Source organism: Scyliorhinus canicula, chromosome 15 (genome assembly GCF_902713615.1).
Source record: "Scyliorhinus canicula chromosome 15, sScyCan1.1, whole genome shotgun sequence".
Lineage (NCBI taxonomy): Eukaryota > Metazoa > Chordata > Chondrichthyes > Carcharhiniformes > Scyliorhinidae > Scyliorhinus > Scyliorhinus canicula.
In genome coordinates, this window is record NC_052160.1 from 96,631,661 (window position 1) to 96,650,321 (window position 18,661).

The following is an 18,661-nucleotide window of genomic DNA, read 5'->3' on the forward strand; positions in this document are numbered from 1 at the left end:
CTTCCCCTCTCCTTTAGCTCCTCCAGACTGGCAAACCCTTCCTCCAAATACAAATCCCTCACCTTGGCCAGCCCCACTTCCCTCCACCTCCTGTATACACTATCCAGTCCCCCCGGCTCAAATTCATGATTCTCGCACAGCGGCGTTAGCACTGACATCCCTTCCATCCTAAAATGCCTCCTCAACTGATTCCATATCTTCACTGTGGACTGCACCACTGGGCTCCTTGAATACCTATTCGGAGCCATTAGCAATGCTGCCGTCACCATAGCCCTCAAACTAGACCCCTTACAAGTTTTCTCCTCCATCCTAACCCACCTTCTCCTTCCCACCACCGCCGCCCAATAATAATGAAGCAAGTTCGGCAATGCCTACCAACCCCCCACTGCTGCCTCTGCCTCTGTAGCAGGGCCCTCCCCACCCTCGGCACCTTCCCCGCCCATACAAAGTCAGAAATTATCATGTCCACTTTCCGAAAAAAGGCCTTTGATATAAAGATTGGGAGAGCTTGAAAGATAAACAAGAACCTCGGCAGAATATTCATTTTCACGGCTTGGACTCCCTGCCAGAGTTAAGTGCAGCGTATCCCACCTCTTCAGATCCTCCCTAGTCCCTTCTACCAGCTTTGTTAAGTTCCACTTATAGAGCCCCTTCCATTCCCTCGCTACACAGCTCATTCACCGGGAATACCTCACTTTTCCCCACATTCAGCTTGTACCCTGAGAACCCTCCAACCTCCCCAACAGGCCCAATATCTTTCTCGTACTCTCCAACGGATCCGAAACATACAGCAAGAGGTCATCGGCATAGAGCGACACACGATACTCCCTCTGTCCCCTCATAATCCCCCGCCACTCTGCCGACCCCCCGAGAGCCACCGCCAATGGCTCTATGGCCAGCGCAAACAGCAGCGGCGACAGCAGGCACCCCTGCCTCGTACCCCTGTGTAAGTCAGAGCTTTGTGAGCTCATATCATTCGTCCTCACACTCGCCCTTGGAGCCACATACAGCATCTGTACTCATGCCACAAATCTCGGCCCAAACCCAAACCTTCCCAAAACTTCGAACAAGTACCACCACTCCACCTGATCAAATGCTTTCCCCGCGTCCATGGACACTAGCACATCCGGTACCAGAGCCCCCGATGGATTCATCACCACATTCAACAGCCGTCTTATATTACTCGCGAGCTGCCTGCCCTTCACGAAGTCTGTTTGATCTTCTGCCACCACCCCGGTACACACTCCCCCATCCTCCCCGCCAACAATTTAGCCAATACTATCACATCCATGTTCAATAGTGATATGGGCCTATACGACCCACATTCCACTGGGTCCTTCCCCTTTTTTGGGATTAGTGTGATTACTGCCTGCGTCATTGTCTCCGGCAACTCCCCCTTCTCCAGTGCTTCATTAAATGCCCCCAACAGATGTGATGCCAGGTTCATCGCAAATTCCTTATCGAATTCCGCCGGGTACCCATCCGGCTCAGGGACCATCCCCAACTTCATATCCCAGATTCTATCCAGCACCTCCCTCAGCCCCAGGGACTTCTCCAATACTTGCCTCTTTGCTTCCCCCACCTGGGGAAATTCCAGCTTGTCTAGAAACCACCCCATGTCCCCCTCCTGTCCTCCCGGGTCCACCTTGTAAAGTCCCTGGTAATACTCTCTAAATGCCTCATTTATCTTCCCTGGCTCTGACACCACATCTCCAGCCCCAGTCCAGATCTTCAGTATTTCCCTGGACGCAGCCTGCCTCCGCAGCTAATGCGCCAGCATGCTGCTCGCCTTCTCCCCATATACATATTGCACCTCTCTTACCCTACGCAGTTGCCCTACCACCCTCCCTGTTGTCAGCCTATCAAACTGCCCCTGCAACTTTTTACTCCTCGCCAATCCCTCCACAGTGGGTACCCTCAAATATTCCCTGTCCACCTCCGCTATCTCGCTCACGAGACAGTTATTTTATCCCTCTTTTCCCTATCCGCAAGGGCCTTAAACAAAATAATTTCCCCCCCGGACCACTGCCATCAGTGCTTCCCAAAAAATGGCCACTGACACCTCCCCATTCTGATTCAACTCCACATACTCTTTAATCGCCGCCCGCACCCTATCACAGAAACCTTCCGCCAACAACCCCGAGTCAAACCTCCATCCCGGCCTCACCCGGCCAAATCTAGGATCGCTGCCAGCAACATCCTCATAAAACCCACATCATCTCTCCGACCACAATCTTGCCATTATTGTATACTTTGTGAAATATTTTATTTTTGAGGTTACTTTCCTTATGTACCTTCATTTTGGGCAGCATGGTAGCACAGGGGCAGCACGGTAGCACAAGTGGATAGCACTGTGGCTTCACAGCGCCAGGGTCCCAGGTTCGATTCCCTGCTGGATCACTGTCTTGGCGGAGTCTGCACGTTCTCTCCGTGTCTGCGTGGGTTCCCTCTGGGTGCTCCGTTTTGCTCCCACAGTCCAAAGACGTGCAGGTTAGGTGGATTGGCCATGATAAATTGCCCTTAGTGACCAAAAAGGCTAGAAGGGGTTATTGGGTTATGGGGATAGGGTGGAAGTGAGGGCTTAAGTGGGTCGGTGCAGACTCGATGGGCTGAATGGCCTCCTTCTGCACTGTATGTTCTATTAAGACATTTAGATTTCAGCTTAGCATATACTCTGCTATTTATGAAAAGGATATAACAAGTTTTTCTGATTATATATGTAAATAACTTTATTTTTCTTCTCTATACCTTATTTTAATGAACCAGAACACCTCAGATTTCAGTTTTTTAAAACTTTTCTTAATACCTAAAAATTTAACCCATTCTAACAGCGGGTACCAACCTGTCTGCAGCAATAATTTTCTTAACCAAATGAAATCTGATGATACGTGGACAATTGCTTTGAATTGAGGGGTTGTTGGGACTTGGAATGTCCCTGGCAAAAATAGTAGCAAGAATAGAATTCATCATATGTTTCATATCTGAAATTTTAAAAAATGGGCAGTATGGGAAATAGGACAACGGGGATAGTTCTTCAAGAGCTGTGCAATTACAATGATGGGTCGAGTACTTTCCTTCAGGCTGTGAAATTCCACAGTTCCCACACGGGAATCCAATATCTTCTCTGGAGTACTACTCAAATCCATGACTTCTCAACATGTTGAGTAAGGAATAAATTTTTGCCTGCACTCTCCTGCCATACCAGCTATTAAATTAGTTTATACACCCTTATCAATTATCATTATTTCATAATATACATAGCCTGTTCCTTTTGGGCATTATGGTTATACTTCAAATAGGATAAATTAAGTGATTGACAAAACCTCTGTGCTTAGGGAATTTGGCTTCACATGACCCAACTTTTGATCATTATGAAATATTTATTAGATTGGGAAGCCTAAAGAGGTCGCAGCTCTGGTGCTGAGATTCTATAATAAGAAACCATTGCCTGATTTACTCCTGCCTGCTATAACACAAAAGAGGAAAGGACACCAGTCAAAAAGCAGAATACATTGTTCTTTATGAGGGAATGCAGGATTAAAGTAGGCTGACTTGGTCTCATCTTGGTGCTAAGCCGAGGGATTTACCTGTAGAATGTGCTTCTGTCTCCCAATGAGCAGGTGGTGCACTCCTTTATACCACATCCTGCTGTGATGGCTGCTGCCCCTTGAAAACATCCAGTAGCCAACTGCGTCACTAGGCCAGATGGCACTTCCCCAGGTGGAGGCCTCTGTCGGATTCGGCTCACCGATGAAGGAGCGGGCCCATTTCCTGGATACAAATGGGTCTCCCAAATCCCCTTTCATTGTTGGGCTTTTGAGTGTTTCTCTACAATCCTGTTGCTTCTCTGTTTAATCTGAGGTACCCCATAGGTACAAGCCTGTCAAAAGTTTGTTTCTGATCCTTTTTAATACATATAATTTCTTGTTTTCCATAGGTGGAGGCAGCCAAGAAAGCATATCACCTAGCCTGCAAAGAGGAAAAGATGGCAGCTACAAGGGAGGCAAACAGTAAGGCAGAGCAGTCCGTCACTCCCGAGCAACAGAAGAAACTATTAGACAAGGTGGAGAAATGTAAACAAGAAGTACAGAAGGTGAGATTGATGAGTGTAGAAGATAATTCTAATATTGAAATATAACAAATGCATCTTTGTACAAATAATCTCCCAATATTTCCTCAATCGGTGCTCAAGCAATTCTGGCTTTTGAGCATTCACGATTTTAATCATGCCACGTTTGGTGGTTGTGCCTTTCTCGGTGCTTAAGTCTGGAATTCCCTCCTATTTCCTTTCATCTCTTATCTTGCTTTCCTCCTTTTAAGGCAGTCCTAATGCCGACCTCTGACCAAGCTTATCTGGCCTAATGTCTCCTTTTGCGGTTTAGTGACAATGTTTGTTCCATAGTGCGCTGTAAATCACCTTGGGTTGTATACAAGAAAGTTGTTGTTCGAAGGTCTCTTCCAATTTGTCCCAGTTTATGTATTACATGCATAAGTAAATGGAAAATAGCTAAAATACATCTCCATGCAATGAAATTCAGTCTAAATATTGGATTACAATCCAAGAGAAGCTTCTATTCCGATCTAGCTAATATTGCATGCATGTTTTTATATTGTATTTTAACTATTGTAGGCCATATGATTTAGGGATGGTAAGTAAAGTCGCCATAGTCCCAGATGACCATTGGCTGCTTTCACCTTTTGAGGGGGAGAGCTGACTGGTGATAATTTAACCTGACGATCACCACACCTCAGGTGAGGGGCGAGGTTGAGAAGACAGGGCCTTCATGAATAACCTTAGCCGGTGCGGGAATTGAACTTGCGTTGTTGGCCTCACTGCATCACAAACCAAATGTCCAGCCAACTAAGTTAAACCGGTTCAGATGGAACTAACACTGGATAACCGGTTGTGGGTATTATTTCCTCAGCAAGTGAAGGATTACAATAATCTTAGTGAACACTGAGCCCTTGTAAACAACTCATGATAAGTGCAAATCTTTCATACATACCTATACCAGTTCTAAATTTCCTTTACACAGGAATATTGATGTGGCCCGATATGAATGTTATCATTGTATTAGCACTCGCTCTTTCTTTTCTATATATTGTAATCTTGAGAGATGAGAGAGAGAAGGAATAAAGACTTGGCAGTGCTGGGAATATATCCGATTAGCTGAAGCCACATGTCTGCTGACTTATTAATGGAGAGTTTACTCACTAATATAACTTCAGTACATACTCATCTGCTGGAATAGCAATCTGCCCTTCACACATGTCCCACTTTAAAGGAGGCGGCAGTGTTGAGCATGGTGACCTCCAATTTGGAGAGAGCAGCCAGAGGCTTTCTGCAGAGTGAGTCATCCTCACAGTAGCCTGCTGGAGAGAGTTAGCTGGAATCTCTTCACTCTGTTGTCAGAACCAAAACTGAAACCAAACTGGAACCTCAGGACTCTTGAAAAGACTTTTGAGTGGAATAATATTCACTCCCCACATGTTACCGGGCAGAGCACAGCCCGCTGGGCTGCTCACTCATTGATCACCAGCCAATCAATCAAACAAACAGAGTCCCAACCCATCCCTCTGTCGCTAATGCCAGCCAGTCTGCAATATCCAGTTTAAACCAGCACAACCTTCCGGATCCTTCCTGCTTGAATTAAGGGTGCAGGCTTCTTGACTTAAAGTGACATGTCCAATTATGATCCATGGATCAAAAATGTAACGGCAAAAATAAAAGAAAGAGGAAATAAGGAAATAAACTGGAAAGACCCTTACACAGTTACCAGCTCAAAAGAACATGACCGATCAGAACAACTGCCCTCAATTTAAGTGCCCCCTTGCCCAATTTTCTTAATGTGGAGATGCCGGCGTTGGACTGGGATGAGCACAGTAAGAAGTCTTGCAACACCAGGTGTGATGAATGGTATCAGTAGCTGCTGTAACGGTACCTTACCTTTAATGCATTGGCCCCTTTAAGACCGGGCTTGGAACCCTGGGGGACTCCGCCCCCAGGAAACGGTATATAAGATGAGGCTCACTCGGCAGCATGTGATGAGCACACTTCTCGGCTGCTGTTCAGTTCTCAGATGATTAAAGCCTTTGAATTACCTATCTTCTCTCCTGTGTCGTAATTGAGGGTATCTCAATTTAATCATCTGACACATCAAGATGGACAGCGTTCTAAAGCCGGAGAAACTCAACCTGGACGCTCGGTCGCCGGAAGCCCCGGAAATGTTTTAATATTGGCTGCGGTGTTTTGAGGACTATATTGACTCCTCAGCGACTGATGCCGACGGCGCTCGCAAGCTGCGTTTACTACATGCCTGGGTGGGCCACCGACTCTCCTCCGCGATTGAGAACGCTGCAAATTACGAAGCTGCGGTCGAGATACTGAAGAAACACTTCGTGAAGCCGATTAATGAGGTACACGCCAGACGTTTGCTCTCAGCCTGCAGCCAGCGTTCCGGGGAAACTCTGGACGAGTACGTGGAGAGACTCACTACGCTCGCGAGGAACTGCAACCATAAAGCAGTGACGGCAGAAGCCCACATGAACTTGCATATTCGCGATGCCTTTGTGTCCGGTATCAGGTCCTCATACATCCGGCAGCGGCTCCTAGAAGACGGGGCAAAGGATCTCCAAGGCACGGTAACGCTCGCCTCTTCTCTAGAAACGGCCCACCGTAACCTCCGTACATACTCCGCGGACCTTGCCAACCCCTCTCGATCCCCTCCAGTCTCGGCCACGCTACAGGCCTGCGCCGTACGGCGATTCGCTCACTCCGGGGGTTCCCCGTGCTATTTCTGTGGGCAAGGTCAGCAGCCACGGCAACGTTGCCCGGCCCGCTCATCGATCTGCAACGACTGCGGGAAGAAAGGGCACTTCGCTAAAGTCTGCCTGGCTGGCCTCAAAGGCCACAAACAAAATCCTCACCAGGCCCAGAAATCAAGCTCCCGGTCTCACAGGCCCCGCAACGCGGCCGCACGGCGGCCGGACACGCCCACCTCCGACGCGTCATCGACCTCGTGCGAGTCATGGGAGTGGGCAACTTGGCGGCGGCCATCTTCGAACCCCGACACGTGCGACCGACGGCGGTGGCCATTTTGTGACTCCAGGCGTGAGTCCGACTTAACCGAGGACTCTGACTACCCGTAACTAGGAGCGATCACGCTCGATCAATCGCGGCCGAAACACCTGCGGAACTCGATGATGCGGGTGCGAATCAACGGCCATGACATTCACTGCCTATTCGCCTCCGGGAGCACGGAGAGCTTTATCCATCCAGACACGGTAAGACGCTGCTCTCTGCGCACCCACCCCGCCTCCCAAACTTTCGCCCTCGCCTCTGGGTCCCATTCAGTACAAATCACGGGGTATTGTGTCGCTGACCTTGCAATTCAAGGCGCTGAATACACTCGTTTTAAACTTTACATCCTCCCTCAACTCTGCGCCCCCCTACTGTTCGGTCTGGACTTTCAGTGCAGCCACCGGAGCCTGACACTGAAGTTCGGCGGACCCCTGCCCCCACTCACGGTATGCAGCCTGGCGACACTCAAAGTTGCGCCACCCCTCTTCGCGAACCTCACTCCCGACTGTAAGCCCGTCGCCACTAGGAGTCGCCGGTACAGTACCCAAGACATGACTTCTATCAAGTCAGAGGTTCAGCGGCTACTAAAAGAGGGGGTCATAGAGGCCAGCAACAGCCCTTGGAGGGCTCAAGTATTGGTAGTCCTCTCCGGGGAAAAGCAACGAATGGTAGTGGATTATAGCCAGACCATAAACCGCTTTACGCAACTCGATGCTTACCCACTTCCCCGCATAGCAGAAATGGTGACTCACATTGCCCAGTATCGGGTATTCTCCACGGTCGACCTAAAATTGGCCTATCATCAACTCCCTATCCGCCCAGAGGACCGCCCCTACATGGCTTTTGAAGCAGCCGGGCGGCTGTTTCACTTCCTCAGGGTCCTTTTTGGTGTCACAAACGGAGTCTCCGTTTTCCAGAGGGCGATGGATCAAATGGTGGACCAGTACGGCTTACGGGCTACCTTCCCGTACTTGGACAACGTCACCATCTGTGGCCATGACCAGCAGGACCACGACGCAAACCTGAGGAAGTTCCTCCAGACTGCCCGGGCCCTCAACCTCGCGTACAACAAAGAGAAATGCGTGTTCCACACAACCCAGCTAGCCATCCTCGGCTACGTCGTGGAAAACGGGGTCCTAGGCCCAGACCCCGACCGCATGCGTCCCCTTAAAGAACTCCCCCTCCCCCGTAGCCTCAAGGCACTCAAACGGTGCTTGGGGCTTTTCTCCTATTACGCCCAGTGGGTCCCCAGATATGCGGACAAAGCCCGACCACTCATTAAGACCACGGTTTTTCCCCTGACGGCTGAGGCCCAGTCGGCTTTCAGCCGTATCAAGGCCGGCATCATCAAGGCCGCCATGCACGCGGTGGACGAAGCCATTCCCTTCCAAGTAGAAAGCGACGCATCAGACGTCGTCCTGGCTGCTTCCCTCAACCAGGCAGGCAGACCAGTAGCGTTCTTCTCCCGAACCCTCACCGCCTCGGAAATTCGGCACTCTGCAGTCGAGAAGGAGGCACAAGCCATAGTGGAGGCCGTGCGGCACTGGAGGCACTACCTAGCCGGTAGGAGGTTCACCCTCGTCACCGACCAACGGTCGGTCGCCTTTATGTTCAATAACGCACAATGGGGCAAAATAAAGAATGACAAAATTCTGAGGTGGAGGATTGAGCTCTCCACCTATACGTACGATATTAAATATCGCCCGGGGAAGCTCAACGAGCCCCCAGATGCCCTGTCCCGCGGCACGTGCACCAACGCGCAAAAAGACCGCCGGAGAGCTATCCACGATGACCTCTGCCACCCGGGGGTCACCCGGCTTGCCCACTTCATCAAGTCCCGCAACCTACCCTACTCCACAGAGGAGGTCAAGGCCATGACTAAGGCATGCCAGATCTGTGCGGAATGCAAACCGTAATTCTATCGACCAGACAGGGCCCGCCTGATAAAGGCCTCTGGGCCCTTTGAGCGACTAAGTGTGGACTTCAAAGGGCCCCTCCCGTCCACCGACCGCAACATCTATTTCCTCACCGTGATCGTTGAGTTCTCCCGCTTCCCTTTTGCTGTCCCCTGCCCCGATAAGACCTCGGCCTCCGTGATCAAGGCACTGCACAGCATCTTCACACTGTTTGGTTTACCCTGCTTATATCCACAGTGACCGGGGTACATCGTTCATGAGCGATGAGCTGCGTCGATATCTGCTCAGCAAGGGCATTGCCTCGAGCAGAACGATGAACTATAACCCGCGGGGAAACGGGCAAGTGGAGAGGGAGAACGCGACAGTTTGGAAGGCTGTCCTTCTAGCCCTACGGTCAAGGAGTCTCCCAATCGCCCGCTGGCAAGAGGTCCTACCTGATGCCCTACATTCCATTAGGTCGCTCATCTGTACGGCCACGAACGAGACCCCTCACAATCGTTTGTTTGTCATCCCCAGGAAGTCCACCTCTGGGGTCTTGCTTCCACGTTGGCTGACGACTCCGGGACCAGTCCTACTCCGGAGACACGTGAGGAGCCATAAAACGGATCCCATAGTCGAGAGGGTCCAACTGCTACACGTGAACCCTCAATACGCCTACGTCGAGCACCCCGACGGCAGACAGGATACCGTCTCCCTGCGAGATCTGGCACCCGCTGGCTCTACCACCGACCCCGACGCTTTCCCCACCGACACCCCCCCCCCCCCCCACCGATGCTCCCCTCCCCGCACCGACTGCCGGCCCCGACAGCGCCCCCCCCCCCCATAGCGCCCCCCAGCCGGCGCCGGCACCGATCACCCTAGTCACCCCGGATACCCCCCCCCCCCCCCCCCCACTCCAAGGCGGGCAAAGGCTCAGTCAACCGTGCTCCCGGATATACCACCATCAAAACCGACCGTATCCACGGCACCACCACCGGGGCGGAGAAAGTCAGCACGGACGGTCAAACCACCCACAAGACTGAACTTATAACTCCACTTCACCCCCGACGGACTATGGGTTTTTTAAAACAGGGGGTGAATGTGATGAATGGTATCAGTAACTGCTGTAACGGTACCTTACCTTTAATGCATTGGCCCCTTTAAGACCGGGCTTGGAACCCTGGGGGACTCCGCCTCTGGCTCCGCTCCCAGGAAACGGTATATAAGATGAGGCTCACTCGGCAGCATGTGATGAGCACACTTCTCGGCTGCTGTTCAGTTCTCAGATGATTAAAGCCTTTGAATTACCTATCTTCTCTCCTGTGTCGTAATTGAGGGTATCTCACCAGGTTAAAGTCCAACAGGTTTGTTTCGAATCACTAGCTTTTGGATCACTGCTCGTTCCTCAGGTGTGGATTCACCTGAGGAAGGAGCAGTGCTCCGAAAGCTAGTGATTCAAAACAAACCTGTTGGACTTTAACCTGGTGTTGTAAGACTTCTTACAATTTTCTTAAGGTGGCATGGTAGTTAAAATTGAGGACATTATCTTCCTCAGTATTGCTTTTTTTTGTGTTAATACATCCCCACATTTATGCAGCTGTAAAAATAAATGTAAATGTTGCTAAGTCCTAGAGGAACATAGGCTGCTCTCCCTTTTGAGAGCTGATTGGTGGTCATTTAACTGAAGGGGCAAGGTTGTGAAGGCAAGGCCTTCATGAATAACCATAGCTGATACAGGAATCAAACTTGTGCTGTTGGCAACGCTCCGCATCACAAACCAGCCGTCCAGCCAACAACTGTGAGGTTATAATGTGATGGCGTTGAAGGCTTTTTGCTTAACATTCCACGAGTGGCTTGCCTCAATTCATTGTAGATGCTTTATGGCATAATAGCAGCAATTGGCTGATGGGTGCAGTAATATAACCTGATGTTATTTGATGCCTGCTGTGAATAAATGGTACTGGGCATACTATTGTAAGTGAATAATGTAAATCTGATTGGCGGCATTATAAATACAAAACGTCTGATCTTAGGGCAGCATTTGTTTTTGCAAGGCAAAGAAGGTTAACTTTCCCAAAAAGATCTTATTTACAATAGAGTGAATAGCTACAAAATAAATTGGATTAAACTTGAACACTAATAACCACAATGGGGTTTTCAAAATTATTTTGTATGTATTATTATCTAATTTATATACATCTTCGAACAAAACATCTGCTCAAATAACTGAAGCTGCTCAAGAGGATTATGTTATCTGAATCCTTCATTGTTTGGTGATTCCTTCCATTATTTTGTGTGTGGTATCAGACTGAAGCAGGTACTTGCATCATCATGATGTGGCCATTTGGTGCTTCCTTTGTAATACTGTTGCCCTCTAGAGGTGAGCCAATGGTAACTGAATATGACAACTCCAAAAGATGTCCAAAAATCTTTGAAATACATTGTAGCCATGTTAAATGACTGGCTTATCCGTGGGAAAAGAACTGACAATTCTTGGCAGGTAATATAATGTGGCTTAAGGAGTTAGACTGCAGCTTTTATTAATTGGATTTACCTTGTGTTAAATCCCAACTGCCTCCTTTTAGCTTTGTGTGCATGGTTATGTTGCATGATGGTTCATAGTGATTTTTATGCACAGTTGATCATTGTAATTTATGTTGGATCAATGTCCGTATAGACAAAAGAGAAGTATGAAAAGGCCTTGGATGAATTAAGTAAATGTACACCACAGTACATGGAGAATATGGAGCAAGTGTTTGAACAGTGCCAGCAGTTTGAGGAGAAACGGCTGGGTTTCTTCAGGGAAGTGCTTCAGGACATCAAACGACACCTAAACCTCACTGAAAACAATAAGTGAGTATCAATTAGAGATACTTAATCCATCACCTAAATATTCAAACTCATGTCTCATTTTTAAAAAAAATGCTTACTAGATAAGTTGGGATGAGAATGGATTTTCAGCTATTTGATGTCTCCTTCCCAGAAGAGCAGCGCTGTTTACCCACAACAATGTCCAACTATTTTTAAAAGAAGTCCATTCTATCTGGCATAAAAACAGAACTGGAAATGCTTCCTAAGTCAGGCAGCAGCAGTAGAGGGAAAAATAAAGTTAACATTTCATGTCTGATGAACATCAGTTTTTTTTAAATTTAGAGTACCCAATTCATTTTTGCCAATTAAGGGGCAATTTAGCGTGGCTAATCCACCTACTCTGCACATCTTTGGGTTGTGAGGGCGAAACCCACGCAAACACAGGGAGAACGTGCAAACTCCACATGGACAGTGACCCAGGGCCGGGATCGAACCTGGGTTCTCGGTGCCATGAGGCAGCAGTGCTAACCACTTTGCCACCGTGCTGCCCTCCTAATGAACATCAGTTCTGATGAAAGGTGATGGACCTGAAACATCAACTGTTTCTATCTCCACAGATGTTGCCAGACCTGCTGAGTACTTTGTTTTTATTTCAGACTACCAGCATCAACAGTATTTTGCTTTTGCAAGGATATCTGTCTTAATCTCTGTTCTAAATTTATCTTTCACAGAACTGGAACTGCGGTCTTTTACTCTACTGCTATACCATATCTGATGACATTATTTTCAACTTATTTTCTCTCTCCCTTTTTAAAAAAAATATTTTTATTGTCGTTTTCATCTTAAACAGTTTAACATGTAAAGCACATGGTGTTTACAAAGTAGCAGCTCAAGTGTGTCTGATGTTTACAAGCCGATTTGTGTCCATGTACAACAGTTTTACAAGCGGTTCCCCTCCCCCTTCCCCTGCTGGAGGCATGTTTCATGCCCCCCCCCCCCCAACTGGGGGAGTTATTCTTTGGTGTTTGCTATTGGGGGGGTGGTCCTGCATGGCTCTTCCCCTCCTCCCCTCGCCCCATATGCTTTGTTTTATAATACTATAGTAATAATCTTTATTGTCACAAGTAGTCTTACATTAACACTGCAATGAAGTTACTGTGAAAAGCTCCTAGTCGCCACATTCTGGCACCTGTTTGGGTACACAGAAGGTGCCTTCTTTCTCTCCCCACCACCCTCCGCCCTTTGTCTCTTGTGCATGGCCTCCCTTGTCTTTCTCTTTCTCTCTCTCTCTCTCTCTCTCTCTCTCTCTCTCTCTCTCTCTCTCTCTCTCTCTCTCTCTCTCTCTCCCCCCCCCCCCCCCCTCCCCCCCCCCCTCTTTCTAGTCGCTGTTTGCCTCAAACAGGTTTTGGAACAGGCTAATGAATGGCTCCCATGCTTTGTGGAAGCCCTCTTCCGACCCTCAGATGATGTGCTTGATCTTCTCCAGATGGAGAAATTCCGCCAGGTCTGCCAGCCAGTCTGAAGCCTTGGGTGGTGCGGCAAATCACCAGCTGAGCAGGGTTCTCCAGCGTACGATTAGGGATGCAAAATCCAGAGTGTGGCTCTCTTCCCTGTATGAAGGACTGGCTGCTCCGAAACCCTGAAGACTGCCGCTCTCGGGCATGACTCCACCCTCACCCCCCCACTTGAAGAAGGCTGTCCAGTTAGCGTAGGATGCAGGGTGTCCTTCGCTAGTGAGTCTGCGAACATGTCCCACAGGTGTGGGGCCAGGGCTGGTGCAAATTTCTTATTGAAGTCGGGTCCCAGCGCCTTTCCCGCCTGCATGGAACTGATACTCTCCATGATCTCTCCCAGTCCTACTGGTGCTTCCAGCTCCTCCTGCCTATCGTTCCCCACAACTGACATGTCCAGTCCATCAAGGAACCGTTTCATCGCTATCTCCCTCGTGACTACCTACTTTCTCAGCTGGTGAGCCAGTAGGTGGCCAGCCTTTTCCCCGTGCTCGTAGAAGTTCTCCCGTCCAAGATCTGATCCCAGTGGCAAGATCTGAACAAAGTGACATTGCCTTTGTTGAGGAGTTGGAAACCTTTGCATCCAGTAGTTAACAAAGGAGTTTATTGATGAAAGGCAAAAGTAGTTAAGTAACAGGCACAGAGCACTATGCAACAGGTCTTAACACTTCGGCTCTCTGGTCCACACTGTCCAGGGTTTGGCTCTCAGGGCCCTGCTAAACTCCCTATTAACCAGGGTTCGTGCGCTCCTGTGCGATTGGTCATGAGCTGGTCACCTGGTCCATGGAGCCTGTCCCCTTAAATGGCCTACACTTGCACAATGATGTTTGTTATAGTTCCATACCTGGCTCAAATAATATTCATCATCTTTCTTTCTCAACTTGTCCATGTCAGCAACTTGTACATGTGATATGAGTTTGTGTGTGAGTAGGGAGTTCTCTGTCGTCTTCCCATTAGGAGTTCACATGGTGCTAAACTATTTTGGTGCAGTTCAGAGTGCAAGTTGGATGTCAGTCGTCTTCTTCAGCAATGCTTCCACTGTACACACTCGGAAGTTTCACCATTGGCTTGGGAACTAGTTGTGTGAGCAAATCCATGCAATGCTATGAACTCTTTAAAGTATTCATTGGAAAATTGCAGTCTATTGTCCAGAATTACAAGGCCTGATATTCCTTGCTCTGAAGAAGCATGGGCTCCAAGCATTGACCCTGTTTTTCTCCATGACTTGCTAAGCTTTTCTGCCATTTTCTGTTTTTTGTGTCTGGGATTCCATGTTTTTCAAATATCTCCTTCAGCAATGTAATCATTGATTCAGAAGTGTGACCCTACAGTTGCTCGACTTCTATTCATCATGGAGTAGTAGTTCACTATGTCCTAGAAAATCTATCCTCTGTCTTCTAAGAGGCTCATCCAAAGATATTCCCATGGTCTTGATGGAAAGAAAGGTGACATCAATGGTTTTCTTGTCTCTTGACAATGAATAGAACAAGTATTACAGTTTTATATTATCTCTTCCAATGACTTTGAGATACCTGGCCACCAAACAGAATATCTTGCTTTGGCTTGATCTTTTGTGATGCCCAAATGTCTTTGGTGAAATCGTTGCAGAATATTGAGTCTCAGAAATCTTAGAATGCCCAATCTCTCATGATAAATGAGTAAATCAACTGGAAGGTCGCAAATGTAACCTCACTATTTAAAAGGGGAGGGAATAAAAGGGAGAATTACTGATCAATTGGCCTGACATCAGTAGTGGGGAAGATGCTAGATACTATTATAAAAGATGAAATAGCAGAACTTTGAAAAGCATTAACAGGATTGGACAAGGTATGGAGTCACATGTAGGTCAGACCAGGTAGGGATGGCAGATTTCCTTCACAGTGAATCAGATGGGTTTTTACAACAATTGATGATAGTTGTCATGGTTACTATTACTGAGACTAGCTTTATATTCCAGATTAATTAAATGAATTTGGACCAATGTCTCCAGAGCCTGGGCCTCTTGAATACTAGTCCAGTGACATTACCACTGTGCCACCGTCTCCCCTCCATGAGTACAACAAAGTACGAAGATGTGATCGACTCTTAATTGCCGTCTGAAATGGCCTAGCAAACTACTCAGTTCAAGGGCAGTTAGAGATGGGCAACAAGTGTTGACCTTATCAGTAACACCCACATCCCATAAAATAATAAAAAGGTAGATTTTCTAGCATGCAACCTAATGTGCAGCAGTGAAATTCAGAATTTGGCAAGTTGGAGTTATTTTTCTCACAATTGCAATGTCATGATGTCAATTTCCTCCACCCCAGCCTGATTCCAAGCCCACATGTTCCTGCTTGTTACAATTCAGCCAAATACCTGAACTAATTAATAAAGAAAAATAATAAATGACCAAATTGTTTCTTGAACAGGTATTACAAATGGATCAAAATAAGAAACATCTCCAGATATTTCCAAAGATTGGAATACGAGAACAGGACAAATTCACTTAAGTGCAATTATTATTATTTGATTGCATGGATGATAAATACTGATGAAGGTGTTGTTTAAAATTTGCTGAATACTTTTAGAGAAGGTTCTCAAATGTGGCATAAAATGATGTAGAGGTTTTAGGAAGGACGTTCAAAGGCGGGCTGAAAGGGGGCGGGGGTGTGTGGGGGTGTAGAAAGTGGGAGTTGCTGGGCAGCATTGGATAGGGAGGTATCGCACAGGTACAGGACACCGATAAGAATAGAAGGCCACTGTCCTCGTGGAGTTTGCACATTCTCCCCGTGTCTGCGTGGATTTCACTCCCACAACCCAAAGGTGTGCAGGTTAGGTGGATTGGCCACGCTAAATTGCCCCTTAATTGGAAACAAATAATTAGGGGGGCAGCATGTGGCGCGGTAGTTAGCACTGCGACTGCGGTGCTGAGGACCCGGGTTCGAATCCCTGCCCTGGGTCACTGTCCGTGTGGAGTTTGCACATTCTCCCCATATCTGCATGGGTTTCACCCCCACAAGATGTGTAAATTAGGTGGATTGGCCAGTCTAAATTGTCCCTTAACTGAAAAATAATAATAATTGGGTACTCTTTAAAAAAAAATTAAAACAATAGAAGGCCACAGAACAAGCATGAAACAGGGTGAGGCCATGCACAGCTTTGTCAATGGTTGATTTTAAAATTGTGGCCTTGGACAATGAAGAACAATTGTAGATCAGTAAGGATGAGAGTGATGAGTGAGCAGCTCTTAGTGTGGGACAGGATATGTGCAGTAGCATTTTGGGCAAACTTTAACTTAAGAGGGTGGAGTTTGGAGTTCAAGGAAAGTCTAATTTGGGAATGACTAACAGCAGCAAAGAGGCTGTGGTGAGATGGAGGCAGACGATGTTGCAGAGATATAAGTCAGCAGGAGTGAGATATGAGGTTTCTATGTACAATAAATAGGATATTGGGTGGGATTTACCGACCAACCTGATTTACAGGTTGCGCCGTCGTCAACGGGATTTCCAGTGACTGCACCCCTCATTGCTGGAAAACCTGTGCGCCGTTGTGGGACTGTAATATCCCACCAGCGTAAACAACCAGTAAATCCCGCTCACTGAGTGTAATAGTGTTAATATCTTCTCGATGAACCTCATACTGGAGGGTAATTGTTGCAGAGAACACATCCTGGAAAAGCAAAATTAAGTACAACAGGTTGGTTATCTGTGTCACATGTTACCAAGTGTTGGAACATGAATGCGCCCTTTTGATTCCCTCCCAAGATCCTTCACTTTGCTGGAAACAGGCCAAGTATATTTCTCACAGTAGGAGGAATCTTTAATCCCAAGTTACTTGTATGCCTCTTGAAATGAAAATGAAATGAAAATCACTTATTGTCACAAGTAAGCTTCAATGAGGTTACTGTGAAAAGCCCCTAGTGGCTGCTTCAAATATTTTGGGGTCCGTGAGTGCATATGTATCGAGGTAATAAAATGATGTCTTGCAGGCAAAAAAATAATTTTTTTAAAATAATGACCCAGATTCAGCAGCCATCATAAGGATGCAACAATCAGCAGTCTCTGCCGTTCCTCCTCTGAAACTGACAGTAGTTTCTGGAGTCTGCACAACTTCAGCTCAAAGCAGAAATTCAGAAGATTCTTTCAATGATTGTATGTTTTTGTACCGGTATGCAGACTGCAATTGAGAAAAAGCACTGACGAGGACCCCACCAAATTACGCTATCAGTTGTGCTGTAAAAACCCTGGGGAAAGTTACATGTTGAAGGAATTAAACTAGGGGCTAGAGAGCTGGCTTGTAATGCTGAACAAGACCAGCAGCGTGGGTTCAATTCCCGTACCAGCTTACCCGAACAGGCGCCAGAATGTGGCGACTAGGGGCTTTTCACAGTAACTTCATACTTGTTACAATAAAAGATGATTATTATTATTTAATGACATAATTACTGCTGAACAGCCTCGCTGCCCCTGAAAAACTAACTTTATACAGTATTTGTTGAATTCACATTTCTCCATATGATTAAAATACAGCGGTTAGCACTGTTACTTCACAGTGCCGGGGTCCCAGGTTCGATTCCCGCTTGGGTCACTATCTCTGTAGAGTCTGCATGTTCTCCCTGTGTTTGCGTGTGTTCCCGCCGGGTGCTTCGGTTTCCTCCCACAAGTCCTGAAAGAAGTGCTGTTAGGTAATTTGGACATTCTGAATTCTCCCTCTGTCTACCCAAACAGGTGCCAGAATGTGGCGACTGGGGCCTTTCACAGTAACTTCATTGCACTGTTAATGTAAGCCTACTTGTGACAATAAAGATTATTATTATTATTCAAAACTATTTTTTGAAATTTGGTTTATAATATTTCTTAAGCAAATGTGAATGTCACAATTTATTTGTCAATTTAAAATATAATTAAAAGTGGAAAGGTCAGTGTGTTCACTTCCCAGTTTGATGTTGGACGTTTTTTTAAAATTACAACCTGATTGACTTCTTATCCTGCATTTATAATAATAATTAGTGTCACAAGTAGGCTTACAAACCTGCTTCATCTATCATTGCTGGATGCCTGGAGATTCCTTTTACTTGGTGCCAGATTCAAACTAACATCTGGGAAATGTGAATCTGTGCCCGAGAAGGTCGCTAGATCTTTAAGAGCAGTTTTCTTCCAGATCAGCAGCAAATCATAGAATCCCTACAGTGCTGAAGGAGGCTATTCGTCCAGTCCACCTAATCTGCACATCCTTGGACTGTAGGGGGAAATCCTACACGCAGAGATTGTACAAACTCCATACAGACAGTCACCCAAGGTCGGATTCAAACCCACTGCTAACCACTGTGCACCTTGCCACAGTCACTGCACTGCTGGCAGTGAAATCTGGGCCAGTTTATT

General features: G+C 47.2%; 1 protein-coding gene across 8 annotated transcripts in view; it reads left to right on the forward strand.

Moving 5' to 3' along the window:
• Window positions 1–18,661, forward strand: part of pacsin1b (protein kinase C and casein kinase substrate in neurons 1b) — a 372,157-nt gene that overhangs the window by 325,472 nt on the left and 28,024 nt on the right. For all 8 annotated transcript variants that reach the window (XM_038820244.1, XM_038820242.1, XM_038820248.1 and 5 more), the window contains 2 exons: window positions 3,938–4,093; window positions 11,654–11,829. In XM_038820244.1, the coding sequence (XP_038676172.1) occupies window positions 3,938–4,093; window positions 11,654–11,829 (332 nt within the window). The remainder of the gene's footprint in view (window positions 1–3,937; window positions 4,094–11,653; window positions 11,830–18,661) is intronic.